General features: G+C 36.4%; 1 protein-coding gene across 4 annotated transcripts in view; it reads left to right on the forward strand.

Moving 5' to 3' along the window:
• ITFG1 (integrin alpha FG-GAP repeat containing 1) overlaps window positions 1-23,484 on the forward strand; it is a 294,898-nt gene that overhangs the window by 46,531 nt on the left and 224,883 nt on the right. For all 4 annotated transcript variants that reach the window (XM_074211415.1, XM_074211416.1, XM_074211417.1 and 1 more), the window contains exon 6: window positions 19,292-19,386. In XM_074211415.1, the coding sequence (XP_074067516.1) occupies window positions 19,292-19,386 (95 nt within the window). The remainder of the gene's footprint in view (window positions 1-19,291; window positions 19,387-23,484) is intronic.

Genomic DNA, 23,484 nt, shown 5'->3' on the forward strand with positions numbered 1-23,484 from the left:
TAGGTATGTGTTTAGGATAGAAGAATTTCATTAAAAAATAATGGATTTTAAGATAACATGTCATAGAAAATAGAAAACAAGCCTTAAAGTCAGGAAGATGTGGGTTCAAGTCCTACTTCTCAATTTATCCTATTTGAGCAGTGTCCTAGAAAACTCTCTTAAGACTGTAAGTTACTGGGGTGGCTAGGTGGCATAGTGGATAAAGCACCGGCCCTGGAGTCAGGAGTACCTGGGTTCAAATCCGGTCTCAGACACTTAATAATTACCTAGCTGTGTGGCCTTGGGCAAACCACTTAACCCCATTTGCCTTGCAAAAACCAAAAAAGAAAAATGTCACTGAGTTCCAATAGTTAAATTGTTATAGGTATTATTATATAATCCTTAGCATTTTTTGCCACCTTTTTTCTACCACTGTTATTGTGGAATTTAAAAGAGGGATACACATAACTAAGAGATAATTTTTATTTCATTTCATAGGTTTCCTCACATAGCTAAAATTTTCATTACTTAGCACAATAAGTAGCCAACATGCTCCCTACCTCTGCCAGAACCCACTTTCTAATGCCAGGACTAGACTTAGAGCTTTCTTAATGTGGGAGAGCCCTCTAGGACCTAAACCTACTGAAGAAACCTTCATAAACCCATCATCACCTGCATGCCATGATAAAGTCATTCAGTCAGCAGGCATTTATTAAGAATTTTTACTGTTTGCTAATTATTGTTATTTAGCTATTCAGTTTGTCTTTATGTTATGTTTGACTGTTTATTATCCATGTGTACTAATTGTCTGGGGGTTTTTCTTGCAAAGATACTACAATGGTTTGCCATTTCCTTCTCCAGTTTTATGCAGGCAGCAGTTAAATGACTTGACAGAATCACACACCCATAAGTATCTGTAGTTAGATTTAAACTCTGGTCTTTCTGACTCCAGACTATGTGCTAGACAGTAAGCTAAGTGACAGTGAAACAAATTAAAGCAAAAAGATTACTCTTACCCTCAAGAAGATTACATTCAAATAGGTACACTTCCTGTAACAGGGAAGCTGAAAGGTGAGGTGCAAAGAGAACAACCTAGGTGAGTAACAGTAAATAGAGAATCAGGAATGCTTGGTTTGGAACCCTTCCCCAAAAAACTGAGGTTTTGGAAAGAAGGGAGAAGGATTTTTGTCATTCAAATAAAAAATATTTTAAACCTAAACGTAATTTCAATTTATTACTTTATAAAGTTATCACTTTATAAAACTGAGAACTTTAAAGGGTCAGGAAAGAAGTCAAATAAAAATTAAAACTTAATAGTATTAATAACTTGGCTAATCAAGTAGTTGAAGCTTCAATTTCTTCCTTAATCTAACCTTGTAATAATTTAAAATGACATGCCACTATGCCATTTCTTAGAGTTAGCACTTATCAAGGGTTACCTTTGTATCTGTCATAAAGTACAAGCAATATTAGTTAGCAATATCCCAAAATACAATATATAACTCAAACCTTTGGAATACCTTTGCTCTTAATGGTTAATTGAAAATACCTATGATTTTGATCATGAACAAACTTAACATTTATGATCTCCCTATACTGCTCCAATGTTTGTTCACTTGTGCTTTAAATAGAGGCAGCTAGGTAGGACAGTAGATACAGAATTCTGCCTGGAGTCAGAAGAACCTGAATTCAAATTCAACCTCAGATATTTCCTACTTGTGTGACCCTAAGCAAGTAACTTCATCTACCTCAGTTTCCTGAACTGTAAAATAGAATAATCATAACAGCTACCTCCCTGAATATTGTGAGGATCAAATGAGATGAAATTTGTAAAGTGCATAGCATAGTGCCTTGTACATATGTACTTAATAAAAGCTTATTCCCTTTTCTTCTCCCTTATAGACCAATCCCAAGAGTTTATTATTTAAATAGATAAATGTGAAATCTGTAATAGAAATCTATGATACACATTTTAGTCCTAATTTGTTCTAATTTACAAATAAATTACATGGAATGTTGGAATTCAGATGGAATTACTTCTAACTATAAACTTTGTGGCCATTTCATCCTACAGAGAAATTATGAAACAGAAATTAAAGTCTCATTAGCTTTGGTCCAGGCAAGAAAGGATGAATCTTACTTTTTCCATCATGATACTTCTTCTGTCATTCCATTATATTCAGTAGTTGACTAAGTGGAGCATTTATATCATGAGCACATTCAGTAGAGTGAACTTCATTTTTACATATAATTTTGTTTTCTTGATAGTACATTAAGGACAAATTACAGATACTTGTCCATAATAACTTAAAATGGAATTATTATAAAATATTATCTATATTGGATCTTGTTCTTTAAAAGTTATAGGATCAGCTCGGTGGTGCAGTGGATAAAGCATAAGCCCTAGAGTCGGGAGGACCTGAGTTCAAATTCAGCCTCAGACATGTAATAATTACCTAATTGTGTGACCTTGGGCAAGTCACTTAACCCCATTGCCTTTCAAAAACTAAAAAAATAGTCACATAAAATAAATAATATTTAAGATAGTTGTAATACATTGTATATAATCAGTACCAGTAACCATGATCTTAAGCACAAATTTTATTTTGAAAATACTTTATAGTTCCTTTAGATTCTCTGTTAACATGCACATAAACACCTGTTTTTACTGTGGTTGTTCCACAGTTGTTTAGAAAAATCTATCGATGGGGGTGGGGGTAGAGCCAAGATAGTGGCAGGAAGGCAGGAATTCCTGGAAACTCATTCCCCAAAAAACTCCGAAAGCCATCAAATTCAGACTTTAGCTAAAATTTAGAGGGGCAGAACCCACAGAAAGACTGAGTGATACAATTTACCAGTCCAAGACAACTTAGAAGTTCTGCAGGAAAGGTCTGTTTCACTGGGACCAGGGGCTGGAAAAAAGCCTCTGCAAGCACAGCCGCAGTTGCAGCATCAGCACAGCACAGCCAGGCCAAGTGCCTAGATCCCTGGGGGTGTCTGGGTCCATGGCAGAGGGGACAGTTTCCAGACCTCCTGACCCAGGGATCACCAGGAACAACTTTAAGGGGTGGTGAGAGAACTCTGCCACATCAGAGTGAATGTGGAACAAGCACTGGCCTCAGAGCAGCCCTGTGGTGAGAACCTGCAGGGAATCAGGGAAGCCAACCTGCACCTCCAGAGCACACCCTACAGATGGTAAGGGGCTCAGGGATATTTCAGAGGTCTCTCTGCACTCCCTGGGACAGAACTCTTCTGTTTTCCCACACTCAAATCCAGGTTACAGTCTGACCTCCTATAATGCCACAGAGAGGCAGGGACCGTCCTCAACAGCTCCAGGCAGAAGGGAGTGCTATAGTCATCCATATCCTAGAGCACAGGCAAGAGAACAATCAGAGCCTTTCATAAGACCTTGGAAGAATTAAGATCCCTGTGGGTTATCCCAAGAAAACCCAAAAGACTTGAAGTGCGGTAAATCAGTCATAGACTGAGGGAATGAGCAACAAAAAAAAAAGAAGAATCTGACCATAGAAAATTACTTTGGTCCCATGGAAGATTCAGAAGATGACAAAATTGAAGCTTCTGTACCCAAAAGCTCCAAGAGAAATAGAAAATGGTATCAGGCTATGGATGAGCTCAAAAAAGACTTTGAAAAACAATTAAGGGAGGTAGAGGACAAGTTGGGAGGAGAAATGAGAGTAATGCAGATAAATCATGAAAACCAAATCAGCAGCTTGGTGAAAGAAATAGGAAAAACTGAAGAAAATATGTTAAAAACCAGTTTAATCCCATTTGCCTTGCAAAAACCTCAAAAAAAAAAACAGATTAGGCCAAATTGAAAAAAAAAACACAAAAGGCAAATGAGAAGAATTCCTTTAAAAAGCAGAATTGGCCAGTTGGAAAAGGAGATAAAGTTCTCTAAAGAAAATAACTGCTTCAAATGCAGAATGGAACTAAAGGAAGCTAATGACTTTCCGAGAAATTAGGAAAAAATAAAACTATTCCAAAAATCCCCCAAATTAGAAGAAAATATGAAATATCTCATTGGAAATCAACCAACTCTGAAAACACATCCAGGAGAGATAATTTAAAAATTAGTGGACTACATGAAAGTCATAACTAGGAAAAGAGCCTTGATTTCATTTTTCAGTGAATAATACAGAAAAATTGCCCTGAGATCCTAGAAGAGGGTAAAGTAGAAATTGAGAGAATTCACCAATCACCTCCTGAAAGAAATCTCAAAAGAAAAACTCCCAGGAATTTATAGCCAGATTCTTAAAACTCCCAGTCAAAGAGAAAATACTAAAAGCTGCCAGAAACAAACAATTCAACTACCGTGGCTCTATAGTCAGGATTACACAGGATCTGGCAGCATCTACATTAAGGGCTCATGGGGCTTGGAATATGATATTCTAGAAGGCAAAAGATCTTGGTTTACAACCAAGAATCAACTACTCAGCAAAACTGAACATCCTCTTTTAGGGGGAAAAGATGGACTTTCAAAGAAACAGGGAACTTTCAAATTTTCCTATTGAAGCAACCAGAGCTAGGGGCAGCTAGGGGTGTAGTGAATATCGTACCAGCCCTGGAGTCAGGAGGACCTGAGTTCAAATATAACCTCAGACACTTAATAATTACTTAGCTGTGTAACCTTGGACAGGTCACTTAACCCATTGCCTTGAAAAAAAAACAAACAAACAAGCAAACAAACAAAAAAGAAACAACCAGAGCTGAATAGAAAGTTTAATCTCCAAGTACAGGACTCAGGTGAACCATAGAGAGGCCAGATGAGAAGGACTAACTAAAGATGTTGAACTGTTCATATTTCTATATGGGAAGAAGATACTGATAAGTCATGTGAACTTTCTCATGTATAAGAGCAGTTAGGAGTACATATAGACAAGGCACAGTAAGGAGCTGAATATAATGGTATAATATAGTAAAAAGATGGAGTCAGTGGGTGATAAAGGGAAGTACTGAGAAGAGAAAGGAGAGGAAAAAGGGACTAAGATATTTCACATAAGAGACAAGAAAAAACTTTTTCAATTGAGTGGAATGGGGGAAGGCAAGGGGGAATGAGTGAGCTCTTTATTGTCATCAGAAATGGCTCAGAGAGGAAATAACATACACTTTAATAGGGTATAGAAATCTATATTACCCTAGAGAGAAATGAGAAGAAAGGGATGGGATAAGGGGGGAATGGGGAGAGGGAAGGGTGGGGAATAGGTGATAGAAGAGAGGGAAGAAAATGTGAGTGGGTACTCAGATACAACATGCTTTTGAACAGGGACCGAGTGAAAGGAGAGAGAATAGAATAAATGAGAATGGGTAGGAACAGAGTGGAGGGAAATACAGCTAGTGACAGCAACTGTGGGAAAAATATTGAAACAACTTCTTTGGTGGACTTACAATAAAGAAGGCAACTCATCCCAGAGACAGAAGAATCTGAACATAGGCTGAAGTACATTTTTTTTGTCTCACTATTCTTGAGGTTTCTCATCTTTTTTTTGAGGGGGGGGCGGTTTATGTTTACTCTTACAAGATTATTGTAATAATATAAAATAAATTTAAAAATTAAATCTATCGATAGAAAAATCTATCAGAACTGAAAAACATTCACTTTTTACCCCCCCCAAAAAAGACTATGTTTTCCAACTTTTTTCATTGATTCTAGAGAAATATTTTATTATTGGGGGGGGGGGTCCATTTATTCTGAGAATGCCTTCTCCATTAAGATTTTTTTCTTTCTTCCCCAAACCAGACTAGGATTAGTGAAATGCTTTTCTCACCAAGTGTTCTGTTATTTGTTTTCATTTGAAAACAGATTATTACATTTAATAAGAATGCTTGCAAAAACCTTTTTTGTAGTCAGCCAAATCCTATTTGCTACAGTTATTTGTAATAGTAAATTTATATGTTGTTTTAGGTTCTTAAAATCATAAACTTAGATCTAGAAAAGACTTGAGGTTATCTAATCTAATCCTTTCATTTCCCAGATGAAGAAACAATCCTTGAGAATCGATCAGTTGGCATTTATTAAGCACTTAACTTTATTGCCCACATTGTTATCAGACATTGTAGTCACCGCAAAGTGCACACAATGTTAATTAGCAATTTTCCAAAATATAATTTATAACTGATATGATTCAGTAATGTGGAATATCATTGTTCTCTATGGTAAAATGAAAATAGCTATTATTTTGATTTTACCCCTCATCTTTAATCAAAAGTCAAGAGGTAGCTCTCTTCCCTGGTATCACGGAATTCATGGTGTAATTGAGAAATGGCATACAAAAGACAAGATAAATGCAGAATAAATTGAAGGTAATCTCAGAATGATTGATGATTGATGATTTATAATATAATGTTAAATCTGGTAGGGCTTATCTACCCTTTTATGCACTTTTTTTCATTAAATTCCTAGAAATCTTGACTTTTGATTTCTCTACATAAATTTACTTATAATTTTTTCTAACTCATTAAAGTAATTTTTTAGAATTTTGATTGGTAGGGCACTAAATAAGTAGTTTAATTTAGGTAGAATTGTCATTTTTGTTTTATTAGTTCAACCTATCCATGAGCAGTTGATATTTATCCAGTTATCTAAATCTGACTTTATTTGTGTGAGAAGTGTTTTGTAGTTGTTTTCTTAGTTTCTGCATCTGCCTCAGGTAGACTCCCAAGTGTTTTATATTGTCTGAAGTTAGTTTGAATGGGATTTCTCTTTCTAGCTTTTGCTGCTGTATGTTGCTAGCAATATATAGAAATGCTGAGGACTTATGAGCGTTTATTTTATATCCTGCCACTTTGCTAAAGTTGCTAATCGTTTTTACCAATTTTTAGATGATTTTTTGGGATTCTCTAGGTTTATCATCATGTCTTCTATGAAGAGTGAGAGTTTTGTTTCTTCCTTCCCGATTCTTATTCCTTCAATTTCTTTTTCTTCCCTTATTGCTGAAGCTAACATTGCCAAAACAATATTGACTATTAGTGTTGATAACAGGCATCCTTGTTTCACCCCAATCTTTTTTTTAATTTATTTTATTTTATTTTTTTATTCTCATTTTGTACAATTTTTTTTACATTAATAAAATATTCTTGTTTAAGAGTAAACAAAATACCCCTCCTCCCCATGAATATAGACTTGTTTGGGTGATAAAGGAGAGAGAAAAAAAATTAAAATTAAAAAATAATAGTAATAATTAAGGTATGGCCAGGTGGCGCAATGGACGAAGCACCAGCCCTGGAGACACGAGCACCTAAGCCCACCTCCAGCCCCGTAGACCCAACAATCACCCAGCAATGTGACATGCGAGCTACCCGATCCCCACTACCCTGCAAAAACCAAAAAGAAGGAAAAAAAAGACCCAAAATAAAATAAAATAGTAATCATAATAGGAGTGGCTGGGTGGCGGACAGAGCATTGGCCCTTAAGCCAGGAGTACCTGGGTCCAACTCTGGCCTCAGAAACCCAAAGATCACCCTGCTATGTGGCCCTAGGCAGGCCACCCAGCCCCATTTGCCCTGCACCCTCCCCCAAATAATAATAAAAAATGTGCTTCAGTCTTTGTTCCAACACCAACAACTCTGTCATGGGTGGATCACATTCTTTATGGTAAGTCCATCGCAAAAGTTGCTTCCATATTTTTCCAACGTTGCCATTGCTGATCACAACTCCCTCCTTTCTTATTTCTCCACTACCATGTACTATATTTTCTCTCTCCTTTCACTCTGACTCTGCTGTAGGGTCGCTGAGTGGTGCAGCAGACAGATCCCTGGTCCTGGGGCCAAGAAGCCCTGAGCCCCCATACCACCCCTTAGGCCCAGAATCCACCTGGCCCAGCCCTATGGTCCTGGACAGGCCTTCCAATCCCAGCCCCTTACAAGAAGTAAAAAAGAAAATGTGTTATATCTGACTACTCTCCCCCCATGGTCCATCCTCTCCTCCTTTATTCACATCCCCACCCCTTCCCCCTGCTCCCCCCTCCTTCTTACTCCAGATGTCTATACCCCATTGAGTATATATGCTGTTTCCTCTACTAGCCACCTCTGATGAGAGCAAAGGTTCCTTCATTCCCCCTTGCCTCCCCCCTTCCATATCATTGCAATAGCTCATTGTAATAAAGAAAAAAACTTATTATATGAAATATCTTGGCCTATTCCCCCCTCTCCTTTTTCTTTCTCCCATTACATTTCCCTTTTTTCTATTGACTCCATTTTTATACCATATTTTATCTTCGAATTCAGCTTTCTCCTGTGCTTCAACTATAAAAGCTCCCTCTATCTGCTCTATTAACTGAGAAGGTTCATATGAATATTATCAGTATCATTTTTCTATACATGCAGTTCATCCTCATTAAGTCCCTCATATTTCCCCCCTCTCCTCCAATCTCTGTGCTTCACCTGAGTCCTGTATCTGAAGATCAAACCTTCTGTTCAGCTCTAGCCATTCCAAAAGGAACCTTTGAAATTCCCCTGGTTCATTGAAAGTCCATCTTTTTCCCTGGAAGAGGACATTCAGCCTTGCTGGGTAGTTCATACTTGGCTGCATTCTAAGCTCTTTTGCCTTCCAGTATATTATATTCCAAGCCCTACAAGCTTCCAATGTAGTTGCTGCTAATCCTGTGTTATCCTGACTGCAGCCCCATGATATTTGAACTGTGTCCTTCTGGATGCTTGTAATATTTTCTCTTTGACTTGGGAATTCTGGAACTTGGCTATAATATTCCTAGGGTTTGGTTTTTTGGGATCTCTTTCTTGGGAGGATCGGTGGATTCTCTCCATTTCTATTTTGCCCTCTGCTTCTAGAATATCAGGGCAATTTTCCTGTAGTAATTCTTTGAAAATGATGTCAAGGCTCTTTTCCTGATCATGACTTTCAGGTATTCCAATAATTTTTAAATTATCTTTTCTAAGTCTGGTTTCCATATCTATTGTTTTTTCAATGAGATATTTCACATTTTCTTCTAATTTTTCATTTTTTTTGTTTTGAAGTATTGATTCCTGATTTCTGGTAAATACATCAATCTCCCTGAATTCTATTCTTTGTCTGAAGGATTTGTTCTACTCAGAGAATTTTCTTACCTCTTTTTCCATCTGGCCAATTTTGCTTTTTAAAGCATTCTTCTCCTCATTAACTGTTTGAACTGTTTTATCCATTTGACCTAAGCTGGTTTTTAGCATGCTGTTTTCTTCAGCATTTTTTTTTGGATTTCCTTGACTAAGCTGCTGACTTCTTTTTTCATGTTTTTCCTGCATCTCTCTCCTTTCTTTTCCCAGTTTTTCTTCCAACTCCCTCATTTGATTTTCAAAGTCTTTTTTGAGCTCTGTCATAGCCTGAGCCCAATTTCTGTTTTTCTTGGAGTCTTTAGGTACAGGAGCTTGTGCTTCCTCATCTTCAGACTGAGTATTTTGATCCTTCTTGGGCTCATATGCAAAATATTTCTCAATGGTCTTCCTCTTGTTTCTAGGCTTGCTCTTTTTCCCAGCCTGGGCCTGGTTTTGGGGTGCTTCCTGAGCTTTTGGGACACTTCCACAAGGGTCTCAGTGTGTGAGGCTCTGTCCTCCCTCCTGGTCTGTGAATGACCATAAGCGCCCCCCCTCTGCCACGAGGCTGAGGTGGAGGGGGCCCTGGTGTTCTATGGGGGGCCCTAGACTTCAATCAGGATCTGAATATGTTGAGAGCCCCAGAGTCCTGTTCCAGAGGCAGAGGATAGAGCTCTGCAGTCTCTTTCACTCCCCTCCCTCAGCTCAATGGGCTCATGCCCTGGGGGCTCCTGCTCACCAGCTTGGCCTGCTTCTGTTTCTGGATCTGGCTTGCAGAAAGACCAAGCTGCTAGCTGTGTGCCTTGAGGGCTGGGCTCCAAGTGCTCGCTCTGGCAGAGGTCCCCTGCTGTTCCCCCACTTTGTGCTCGGTGCTCCCTGGGGCTGCCTCCTGGAGGCTGAAGTTCTTTCACTCTGGGCTGCCCCTCCAACCCGGGGAGCAGAGCCTTTCTGCTCTTTTCCAGGTTACCTTGAGTAGGAGAACTCCTTCACTGGGTCTCTTTGTGGGTTCCGTCTCTCAAAAGTTTAGTTAGAGTCCTTAGTTTCATGTTTTATCAGAGAGCACCTAAGACTTGATCCCTTCTTGTCGCCATCTTGGCTCCCCCTTTACCCCTGATCTTATTGGAAATGCCTCTAGTTATCCCCATTGCATATAATACTTGTTGATGGTTTCAGGTAGATACTGCTAATCAATCTAAGGAATAATTCATTTATTCCTACATTCTCTAGTATTTTTAGTAAGGGATGTTTGCTGTCTTTTGTCAAAGGCTTTTTCAGCATCTATTGATAAAATGATATAATTTCTGATAGGTTTGTTATTGATATAGTTAAATATACTAATAGTTTTCCTAATATTGAACCAACACTCATTCCTGGAATAAATCTTGCTTGGTCATAGTGTATTAATCTTAGTGATAAACTTGCTGTAATGATTTTGCTAAGATTTTATTTAAGGTTTTTTCCATTTCTATTCATTAGGGAGTTAGGTCTATAATTTTCTTTCTCTATTTTGACTTCCTGGTTTAAGTATCAACCCCATATTGGTGTCTTAGAAAGAGTTAGGGAGAGTTTTGTCTGTACCTATTTTTCCAAAAAGTTTAAATAGCATTGGAACCAATTTTTCCTTAAATGTTTGATAGAATTCACTTGTGAATCCATCTAGCTCTGGAAATTTTTTCTTAGGGACTTCAATAATGACTTGTTGAATTTCTTTTTCTGAGATAGGGTTTTTCAGGTATTTGATTTCCTCTTCATTTAACCTGACCAACTTATATTTTTGTAAATATTCATTCATTCACTTATATTATCAAATTTGTTGGCATACAGTTGGGCAAAATAATTCTGAATTATTACTTTAATTTCCTCATTGAGGTGAATTCACTTTTTTCATTTATGATACTAGTAATTTAGTTTTCTACTTTTTAAAAAAAAATTAATCAAAAGTTTATCAGTTTTATTGGTTTTGTCATAAACCAACTCTTGGTTTTATTTTTAGTTCAATAGTTTTCTTGCTTTCAATTTTATTAATTTCTCCTTTAATTTTTAGAATTTCTAATTTGGTATTTAATTGGGGGGTTTTGATTCATTCCTTCTCTAATTTTTTAAGTTGCAAGTTTAGTTCACTGATTCCCTCTTTAATTTATTCATATAAGAATTTAAAGATATAATATATCCCCTGACAACTGCCTTGGCTATATCCCATAAGTTTTGGTACATTGTCTCATTATTGTCATTATCTAGCTTGAAATCATTAATACTTTCTAGAATTTGTTTTTGGTTCACTCATTTTTTAAAATGAGGTTATTTAGTTACCAATTAATACCCATTATTGCATATGATTTTTATTGCATTGTGATCTCAGAAGGAAGAATTCACTATTTCTGTCTTTCTGGATTTGTTTATAAGGTTTTTTTATGCCCTGGTACTTGGTCAATTTTTGTGTAATTTCCATGTACTGCAGGGGAAAAAAATTACATTCCTTTCTATCTCCATTCATTTTTCTCCACAGGTCTATCATGTCAAGGTTTTCTAACATTCTATTTACTTCCTTAACTTCCTTCTTATTTTATATTTAGATTTATCTAAATCTGAGACAAGGAAGTTAAGGTCTCCCACCAGTATAATTTTGCTGTCTATGTCCTTGTGTAACTCATTCAGCTTCTCCTCTAAGCATTTGGATGCTATACCACTTGGTGCATACATATTTAATATTGAAATTGCTTCATTGTCTGTGGTACCTTTTAGGAAGATATAGTTTCCTTCCTTGTCTCTTTTAATGAGATCTATTTTTGCTGTTGCTTTGTGTTAGATAAGTATTGCCTTTTTCACTTAAGCTGAAGCAAAATATATTTTTCTCCAATCTTTTACCTTTACTCTATATGTATCTCTCTGTTTCATATGATTTTCTTGTAAGCAACATAGTGTAGGATTCTGGTTTTTAACCCACTCTGTTGTTCACTTATGTTTTATGGGAGAGTTCATCCCATTCACATTCAAAGTTATAATTACTAACTCTTTATTGCCCTCCTTGCTATCTTCCCACTGTTGTTATTTTCCCCCTTGTTTCACTTTATCCATATTCCCCTATATTTTGCTTCTGAATACCATCTCCTTCAGTGTGTTTGCCCTTTTATGTCCAGCCCCCCTCCCCTTTCTTTGCCCCTTCTTCCTACCCTTTCTTCTGTTATTTTCTCTTTCCCTCCCCTTCCCCCTTTTAATATTTGAAAGATAAGTTTCTTAACTTAACTGAGTGAATGTTTATCTTTCTTTGAGCCAAATCTGTTGAGAGAAAGATTCAGGCCTTTCTCACCTCCTCCCTACATCTCTTCTTTTGTAATAGGTCCGTTGTACCTCTTTATGTAATGTGATTTACCCCATTCAATTTCCTCCATTCTCCCATCTCTTTATTATCCCCCGGTTTTTAAGGAGATATTGTTTTTAAATCATTTTATCAGAGTCACAGATAAGTGCCCGTTACTTCTGCCTAACTATATTCTCTCTAATAGAGTTACAATTTTCCAGAGTTATGAGAATCTTTCTCCCAGGTGAGGATATAGCCAGTTTCATCTTACTGGATAAGTTTTTTTCTTTACCCTTTTTGTACCTTTTCATGGGTCTCTTGACTCTCCTGTTTGAAGTCCAAATTTTCTATTTAGTTCTGGTCTTTTTATCAGGAGAAGTTGTTAGTCTCCTATTTCCTTAAAAGTCGATCTTTTCCCCTTAAAGAGAAGACTCAGTTTTTGCTGGATAGTGAAATATTGGGGGCATTCCAATCTCCCTTGCTCTTCAGAATATCACATTCCAAGCCCTTTGATCCCTTAATGTTGATACAGGTAGGTCCTGTGTAATCCTTACTGTGGGTCTTTGGTATCTAAATTTTTTCTTTCTGGCTGCTTGCAGGATTTTCTTTAATCTGATAGTTCTGGAATTTGGCCACAATATTCCTTGGTGTTTTCATTTTGGAATCCCTTTCCAGAGGGGATTGATGTATCCTTTCAGCAACTATATTGCCCTCTGGTTCCATGATATCAGGGCAATTTTCCATCACTAAATCTTGTAATATTGAGTCCTGGCTTTTTTTGTCCTCAATGTTTTCAGGAAACCCAGTGATTCTTAAGTTATCTCTCCTGGATCTAATCTCAATGTCAGTGGTTTTGCCAATGAGGTATTTTACATTTTCTTCTTTTTTTTTGAATTTTTAATTTTGTTTAACAGATTCTTTTTGTCTCATAAAGTCATTAGTTTCCACAAATTCCATTCCTTTTTTTAGAGAATTTTCTTCATTTACTTTTTGCAACTCCTTTTCCAATTGGTCAGTTCTATTTTTGAGGGAGTTTTCCATTTGCCCAATTAAGGTTTTGAGAGAATTATTTTCTTTTTGCATTGTGTTTTCCAATTATATTTTCCAAAGATTTGTTTTCTTGTTACAAGGTGTTAATTTTTTCTTGGATTTCTTTTCCCAGATTTTCAATTGATTTTTAAACTTTTAAACTCCTTCCTGATATCTTCTAGGAAGTCTTTCTGGGCTGGAGACCAATTCATATTCTCCTCAGAAGTGTTAGATCTCTCTGAGTTAGGATCTTTGCATTCAAGGTAGTTTTCTATGGACCCTTCTTTCCATTGACTTTTCTTCATTTTGCTAAGATCTTGTGTTGGGGACGGCATGGGGTGTGGTGGCTGGTTCACAGACCTTTGGTGTTGAGATCCCTAGAGCCTTTGCTCACCTGGGTTTAGCAACTCCAAGTGGGCCAGCTAGTTGGGGGAGCTTGTTGCTTTCTCTTGATTGTCTGTGACCCTAGGCCTGGGTGGGGGGCAGGGGGGAGGTGCACACTAGTTACTGGTTATCCTTGAACTATGTAGGACTGGATAGTTAATTTCCTTCTTCTATTGAGAGAAATCTGCTGCCCACATCTGAGTTTGAGGTTGGAGGTATATTACAGTGTTTGTTCTGGGAAAAGTGTTCCCCTGATAGTATAGAGCCTGCAGCCCCAAGCTGAGGGGATCAATGTCCACACACTCTGCAACTCTCTGTTCTGGAACTCCCCCTCCAGCCCTGCTGGAGCTCCTCTTGTCTGCTGTTCACACAGCCAAAAACAACATAGCTGTTCTCAAGTTAATCGCCAGGCTTAAACTCACTGCCCCTGGACTGGCTCTCTGCTTTCTGCCCCCGGATTGCCCATGCTCCCCTGAAACAGACTTTGTTTGGAGATGTTCTTCTAGCTTCTTTTTCTGGGTTTTGTCCATTGAAATTTTGGGCTTGGTTCACATTAGTTCTGAGGGAAAGCACAGTGCCTGGCTTCTCTCCACCATCTTGCCAGAAGTCCCTGGATTTTACAGTATCTTGAAGATATTTTTCAGAGTGCTTCATTTTTAATAACTTCACTGTTATCTGTTTGAAAAACTAAGTCGACAGTTTTTTCCCTTGAAATTTTTTTTGAAGATTTCAGTCTTGTACATTGGTACAAAAGAATAATCTTGTTACTTGGCATTGAGTCTTAATTTAAAAAGTCCCAAAGGCAATTTCTTTTAAAATACTGACATATTGCTGTGCCTACCTCTTTCTGTAGTGTTTTAATTGAAGTACTGTAATTAGTCTGTAAATTCTCCATTTTTGCCTTAACCATCTTATTTTTAAGAGGAATATTAGGTTAATTTTAGATATATGAGCATAAATCAAGAATGCTGGGAAATAAGATGTAAATGCAAAGTTCTAATAGGTAAGTGAAAAATACATGAACTCTGTGAAAAGCCTCTTTTGTACTCGTTCTTTTTGTTGTCCATACTTTATCCACCTAAACACAAATGCTATTTTTTCTTTTTTTTTTTAGTCATCATAGAAAATTTCTCATGTCGTTTATACCTTCTAATGGGTTCCTTTTTGGAAAAAAAAATATTCTCCCTATTTCCAATCAGAAAACTTGACAATTCATTAGTATAAGCCCTTGGTTTTATGTGATTCAAAATTGTCCTCAATGAGAAAGACTCATGTTACCAATAGTAGAATACTTCCAGAAATGGTCCATAATATTACAAAAGAACAGCAGAAGAAAAATTACATATGAAATCACATCCATAATCTTCCTCAAAATACATCAAGTCCATAATGTTGAATTTTCCTGAAATAGTTTACCTGACCTAAAAAAAAGGAAATTGTAGACAAAGGAGCCCAGTACTTTAATTGAAAAGGGAGCTTGAAGCTTTTTCCATATTAATGATTATATGAAGTTCTAGAAGTAAAAATTTTCAATACATAACCTGTATTCTTGCCATTCCAATTTGGCACTCTTCTATGTAGAACATGCTTTTATTGGTTGGCTAGGAACCTTTGTAGGAATAATTAGTTAAGCTGGCAACTATTGTATTTCCCACCCAGTGCTTGTGTGATTTATTTTTGTGAATCTTTTACATGCAGATTTCATGTTATATGATTCTTAATAATTGATTATAGAAAACTAATGAAAATCTTCAGTAAAGTTCATCATCAAAAACAAATAATATTGGACACTAGCTACCTACACTGATTTCCTTATTTCTTTCAATTTAAAAATGTAAAGTCCAACTCATATATTATTTCTTTTGTGATCAAATCATATAATTAGTCTATCATAACATGTAATTAGCATCATATTTATCTCATCACATATGTACTTTTAATATATGAATGCTAACTTATTAAAAAGTCTTTATCATTAATCTTTATTCATAGTTTTCATATAGAAAGAAGACTTCTAGACTTTGAAGTCAAAGGAACTCTGTCATTTGATCCAATTCCTTCATTTTCCAGAGGAGACAATAACCTAGAAAGTTTAAGTCATTTTCCTGAAGTTGCATAGATAGTTAACAGTAGAGCCATGATTTAATTTGAGGTCCTAGTTCAAATCTGGTAGACTTTACTCTTTACCACATTATCTCTTTAGAAATGTCTTGTGTCCTGAACCCCCTCCCCAGCAAAAAGTATTCCTCCTTTTTCTGAAGTAGTATTTTGTGTATCTCCTATCAATACATCAAATCATGTAATTAGGACTAGATTATAAGCTTCTTAAAAGGAGAGATCATGTCTTATTTCTTTTTTCTAGCATAATGCTTTTCATACTGTATTCATTTTATAAGTTATTGATACATGAATGAATTAACCTTGAAGGCAAGGCATAGGGTCTTGCAGTAGGCTTAATGCCTAGAACAGAGCTTGCCCATCCAGGCTCAAAATGTTTGATTATGTTGTTGTTCAGTGATTTCAGTCATATCCAACTCTTCATGATTCTATTTGTGATTTTCTTGGCAAAGATAGTGCTGTGGTTTGCCATTTCCTTCTCCAGCTCATTTTATAGATGAGGAGTGGAGCCAAACAGGTTAAGTGATTTTCCCCCAGGTCACACACCTAGTGTCTAAGGCCAGATTTAAACTCAGGAAGATGTATCTTCTTGACTTTGAACCCAACTAACTGCATCTGATTGTGATATAACAAAGGTTTCTGCAATGACACTTTTTCAAACTGGAGAACCATAGCATATATGGCTATCTTCCAGACTTCCAAATAAGCATAACCAAAGATTCCTGAAAGCTAACTCCCTAAAGCAGTAGTATAGATCTTTAGCTCAAAGCCATATATATATACACATATATATACATATATATGTATGTATATATATATATATATTCATATTTCCAAAATATATAGCTTAGCTTATATTTGGCTCATGTTTAGGTTTACCCCAAATTTGATGAAGAAGGTACCCGTTCTTGTACAAGGACTCAAAGTAAAAATTTGTATGATAGACATCTTTTGTTTCACCCCACAAAATGGACTGGTGGAGCCCATGAACTAATGCAGAAATACAAAAGTCATCCAAGAATTAAAGTATTTGGATCACTGTCTTTCTCTCCTTTCCAATTCCTGTCCCTTTACTTCTTGAGTACATATTAATACCCTCAAACACCAGCTTCTCTATTCATGTCTCCTTAAATCTCACAACCTATTCTTCTACTTTATCATAGCCATTCACAAGCATAATTAAATTCCTAAGAACTGATGAAGTCATCAAGTGAGAGAGCAACATAGTGAGAGGATAGCGCAGAACAAGATCTTGGAGTACATCTACTGTTACTTTCTTAACTCCATTATGCATTCCAACTTATCTCTATATTCTGTAGTCTAGCTGAAATGATCTTCTTAGTATTTGTCACCTGTGACACTCCTGCTCAGAATGCAAACCATCTTCATCTCCACTCAGAGATTGACTTCCTTTACGACTTTACCCCTGGACTCATGTATAACAATCCCCCAAATGCTAATGCCCTCTCTGTAGTACACATTGAGTTGTATCCATTTTATTTATATATATTATATGTGTGTGTGTTTCAGTATAAATAATTCATATACTATTATGCATACATATGTGCTTATTTTCTCTCCTCAATAGAATGTAGGTTGCTTGGAGGTAGGAATATATTTTTCTTTTGTGATCTCTTTTGAATGACCGTCATTTTGTCAAGCAGGCTATGCTGACCTTATTCCCAACTCTGATCCTTTGTCCACCTCCTCCATAGTAGCCTTGCCCTTGCACAAGGACCTTCCCCTACATTCTCAGGCTCTCACATTTGCTTCTAGCCCCCTTTTATATGCTGTCTCCCTCCATTAGAATATAAGCTTCTTAAAGGGAGGGCTGTCTTTCTCCCCCTTCCCCCATTTATATCCTATGAATTGAACACAGTGCCTGTCATATAGTAAATGCTTATAGATAAATACCTTATTTGCCTTTGTATTCCCAACTTCTGCACAATACATGGTAATTCTCACAAGACATGGTAATTCTTAATAAATGTTTGTTGATTGATTAAACTATCCCATTAGCTCCCCTAATAATGAAACTGAACTTGGAATTGCTAGTGGGGCATTCCCTTGACAGTTTCTTGGATTTTTAATCAGTCCATTCACAACCTTTCAAACTTAGAGTGTTGTCCTATGGTTTAGATTCCACAGCTTCCTCCGCTCTTCCACCATGTCCCCCTCCAGTCAAAGATAAATAGATTTAAAGCTATTGGGGGAAAAAAAGCAATTTCTTTTCCGTCATACCACTGCTGTTCATATAACTCACTGGCTTTTATTCTGCATTAAAATTCTCTCCATGAACTGTGTGATTGATCTTATTTGGCAAAATTTCCTTATGTTTTTTATACATTCCCAACCTGCAAACCTCAAATTTGGGGCAATTCCTAAGGATGGTGCTACAAAGAGAATCTCCTAAATCTGACTGGGTTAGGTTCTGGGATCATGAAATTTGGAAAATTTAAAATTCCCTATTTTCCACGTATAATTGTCTATGAACAATTCTCTCAGGTTCTACAGGTATGCAGACAGCTTCCTCTGCCATGTTCTCCCATAGGAATTATTGCTCTTGTTGCTAGAAAATTAGGAAAATTTCATTCTCAAAAATCTCTGCAACCATATACCTGCCTATGTCTCTCTGCCCAAAGATAGGCATTTTTAGTTCCTTGTATAAGATTTACTTCCTACTTAGGACTCAACTTCATCTGCTGCATGAGATCTTAACAGAGAAATATAAGTCCAAGGCTAAACTGGCTTGTCAACTAAAATAATCATCTTTCCTCCTAAGTTCTAGTCAGCCATTTATTTTTTAAGTCACTCCTGACAGTTGGAAGTAATAAGGAGTTCTCTATCCTTATCAGCTAAAAACAGTAGATTTGCCCATGCTACCTGGAGAAGTATCCCTTGACATCTCTAAACAAAAGTCATCTCTAAACAAAAGCTGCAATCTCATCCTATCAGTTGGATTCATCAAGTTAATCAGAAGCTCCCCAGAACAACTAGTTTTACATCCATATTGCCTAGATAGATTGGTGGTCTTGAATTATAAGGCAGCTGAATATTATTATTAATTACATAGATGCCCATTTCAAATATTTTCTCTTAGATCACATTCTCTTTCTCATTGGGAAGACAGCACCATTAAAGCTATTACAGATAATTTCATTGCCTGTCTTAAGAATGAGAAAAGAAATGCAATCAGAAGTGCAGTTGTATACTCTGTTGATTTGGTATAAAAACTGAAACTTTTTTTCTGAGGAGTATAATTCATTCTTTTTTCTTGTTTTAGTAAAATGAGTTCAAAAAGCCAGTGTAAATATATATTGTCTTCTCAATACCCCATAGGCAGAAATAATATCTTAAAATACTGTATGTTTTAGTTACATGTCATAGAAGAGGATTCATTTTCAAGTTTTCATTAACACAGTTTCTTTTATTCCCTCTTAGGAATTTAACATGGCATCCTGTGCTGAATAATCAAAGTAGAATGCGAATACCACATTCTCATGCATTTATTGATTTGAATAAAGATTTTACTGCAGGTAAGTTTTTTCCTATAAAAAATATTGAGATTTTCTATACTGAATTACTAACAGATTAATGTTTCATTTTAAATACTATAATAGATATGATTTGAAAACTATTAGATTTAGAAACCAGACTTCAAGTCTCCAGTCTTCCAATATTTAGATGCAATTATTCCCAGCTTCAGTTTCCTTATCTGTAAAATTATAATGTTGCTGTGAATCAGAGGTGTCAAATGCAAGAAATGATCTAGTGGTCCTAGATCAGATTAAAATATAATTGAGAAATATTTAACAAAATAAATAAAAAATATAGTAAAATGTAGATAAGGTTAATATGTGGTTTTCCAGGTCAATATTCCATTTGAGTTCACTAAAATTTTTATAGGGTCTAGTGGCCCTGGTTTCTATTTGAGTTTGTCTCTTCTAGGTTTTACAATACTTAATTCTGGGTATTACAATTTAACTGTACCTCAATTTCTTCATCTGCGAAAGTATTTACATTTCTCAATTTTTTCCATAAGATTTCTGTGAAAAGCAAATGAGATACTTATGCATTATTGAAAGTTTAAAGTCCTTATATAAAGATATGAGGTCTAAATTATCATTGTGATTAATTACTGGTCTCAAGGTAAATGATTTATTTTTAAAAAATAATTAAATTGTTTCTCATTAGGCTGGGTTTTCCTCTTTACAAGAAGGGATTTATCTCTAATTAAAAGAGTAATTAAAGAAATTTACATTTTTACATTATCATATATTACAATTATATATCATCATTAATTAACAATTCATTTATCACATGTTTAATATATAATAAATTTATTCATTTAATATATATAATTTAATAGTTATATTCTACCATATTTTATTTATATTTGTTTATTATATTTATATATTCCTACATTTTTCTATTTATGTAAGTATATTATTAAATATATTAAAATATATTAAGTGTTTATTAAATGTAAATTTAAATATTTTAAATATAAAATATATCAAAAATAAATAAAAGGTGAGAAAATGGAGTTAAAATCTTATTAAGTTTTTTATCACACAGATTTTAGGATCTTATTAACATGACTGTGGTCTTATGTTTGACAGTTTTTCATATCATATCAAGAAATTCTGTTATAATTTTTAAGAATTCCCTGACACAGCTGTAATAGAAGGCAAAAGTTTTTGACTGGGTCCACTACAATTTTGTTAATTTCAACTAGGCCTTCATTGTTTCATGACAATCATTTTATTTTTTCCCCTCATTGGCTCTTCATTATGCTCTCTATAATCAATATTCTATACCACCTCTCCTCTCCTCAAAACTGCTTCATCACCCTTCCCCGCCTTTTTTGCAAGATAGCCTTCCCTCCTAATTTAGAAAAATAGAGGCTATCTTCCTGAGCCTTCTCTTCTCCCCATTCTACAGCTTAGAACCCCATGACATAATTCCTTATTCTTGTCTCTCAGAAGTTAGTTCTCTTTGCCAGGACCAACCTCTCCAATTGTGTCTATCAATTATCTGCCTGTCTTCTCCAGAATTTTGACCCATTAGTCATTCCATCATGATCTCTTCAATCTTTCTAGCTACTGACACTTTCCCTGTTGCTCTTTCTCAGTCTTTATTTGATCTAAATCAATATTGTGCCCCCCCATATAAGGAGAGTATTCTCTCTCTCTGTCCTTTTCTGTCTGTCTCTCTGTCACTGCCTCTGTCACACATATATACATACAGACAGACAGACACACACACACACACACACACATACACACACACACACATTAAATCTATATGGGTTTCAATTATTAGCTCTATGTGAATAATTCTCATCCAACCCCAGTTTCTCTCCTGAGCATTAATCTATGAGTCAATCCATCAGTGAGCGTTTTTGTGGCAGACACTTCTTTAAAAAGCATACTGGCTATTTTGTTAAGCACTAGGAATACAAATAAATTCAAAATTAGTCTCTGCCCTCAAGGAACTTCCATTATAATGGAGAAACAATGAGTAAATAACCAAGGACATACAAGATATATACAGAATAAATGGAAGGTCATTTCAGAGGGGAAGGTGGGACTTGAGCTGAATTTTGACAAAACCAAGGGAAACTGTGAAGTAATGAGGAAATTTGGAAGCAGAGCAGGCATGTTCAGCAGACAGCCAATGCAAAGGCACAGAGATGAAAGATGGATTAACATGTTTGAAGTTCAAAAAGGTCATTGTCTGGATACCAGAGCACATGGAGAAGAAAATTGTAAGCAGCCTGGAGAAGTAAGAGGAGGTCAAGTTTGGAAGAAATTTTAAAGCTTATTAGAACCAGTATAAAATTCATGGAATGCTTTTTATTTTTAAATTCTAGTGCTTAATTAGCAGGAAGTGCTATGGTCAGAACTATATTTTATCAAAAAAAAAAAAAAGAAAATTACCAGGGGATGGAACCAAGATGTCAGCAGGATAAGAGCCTCTCCTAGGTGCTGTCTCCAAAATATTTCAAAAATCTTAAAATTATGACTCTTAACTAAATTTTCAAGAGACAGAACCCACAGAAAGATCCAGTGAGGAAATTCTCCAGCCCAAGGTGACCTGGAAAAATAGTGGAAAAACTCTGCTCTACAGGGTTAGAGGGGCAGCCCCACCAGAGTGAAGAAATTTCAGCCTCCTGGGAACAGCCCCAGGGTGCCTGGGAGCCATGGCTTCCAGCCGCAAAAACAGTTTCCTAACCTGCACCCCAGGGAGAACCAAGCACAACTTGGAAGATCAGTAGGGAGACCTCTGCCAGAACGAGCATGAAGCCCAGGCCGTGAGCACAATCACAGAGTGGCTGCAGCAGTCAGCACAACCGACAGCCCAAATCCAGGAACCAGCAAGCAGGAACCTGTAGGCAGCTGTGCCCTGAGTGCTCAGGCCACCAAAGGTAAGGGAGTAGAGGGAAACTTCCGAGGTCTATCCTGTCCCTGGAACAGGTGTCTGGATCTCTGACCACATGCAGATCCCAATCATAGTCTAGACACCCCCCCCAAGCACAGGGACCTCCTCTCCCCAACCCCACCCCCAGCCCTGAGGCAGAGGGGTACACTTGTAGTAATTCACAGACCAGGAGAGCAGTAAGAGTCTCACATACTGAGGTACTTGTGGGGGTGTTCCAATAAAACTTAAAAGCTCAGGAAGCATCCCAAAACCAGTCACAGGCTGGGGAAATGAGTAAGAAGGGAAAAAAAAGGACCAGATAATTGACAAATACTTTGTCTATGATCCCAAGGAGGATCAAAATACTCAATGTGAAGGTGAGGAAATACAAGCTTCTGCACCTAAAGACTCAAAGAAAAATGGAAGTTGGGCTCAGGCTATGACAGAGCTCAAAAAAGATTTTGAAAATCAAGTAAGGGAGATAGAAGAAAAATTGGGAAAAGAAATGAGAGAGATGCAGGAAAAACATGAAAAAAGAAGTCAGCAGCTTGGTCATAGGAGATCCCAAAAAAATGCTGAAGAAGATAACATGTTAAAAACCAGATTAGGTCAAATGGATAAAACAGTTCAAAAAGTTATTGAGGAGAATAATGCTTTAAAAAGTAGAACTGGCCAGATGGAAAAGGAGATAAGAAAATTCTGTGAGGAAAACAAATCCTTCAGATGGAGAATGGAACTAAAGGAAGCTGGTGGCTTTACGAGAAATCAAGATACTATACTTCAACACCAAAAGAATGAAAAATTAGAAGAAAATGTGAAATATCTCATTGAAAAAACAGCTGATCTGGAAAACAGATTCAGGAAAGATAATTTATGAAAGTCATTATCAGGAAAAGAGCCTTGACCTCATTTTTTAAATAATTTCTACAGGAAAATTGCCCTGATATCCTAGAAGCAGAGGGCAAAATAGAAATTGAGAGAATCCACTGATCTCCCCTGGAAAGAGATCTAAAAAGAAAACAACCCCCAGAAATATTATAGCCAAGTTCCAGAACTCCCAAATCAAAGAGAAAATATTAAAAGTAGCCAGAAGGACACAATTCAGATATCATGGAGCTGCAGTCAGGATCACACAGGACTTAGCAGCAACTATATTAAGGGCTCGTAGGGCTTGGAATATAATATTTCGGAAGACAAAAGAGCTTGGAATA

The sequence above is a fragment of the Macrotis lagotis genome, chromosome 1 (genome assembly GCF_037893015.1).
Source record: "Macrotis lagotis isolate mMagLag1 chromosome 1, bilby.v1.9.chrom.fasta, whole genome shotgun sequence".
NCBI lineage: Eukaryota > Metazoa > Chordata > Mammalia > Peramelemorphia > Peramelidae > Macrotis > Macrotis lagotis.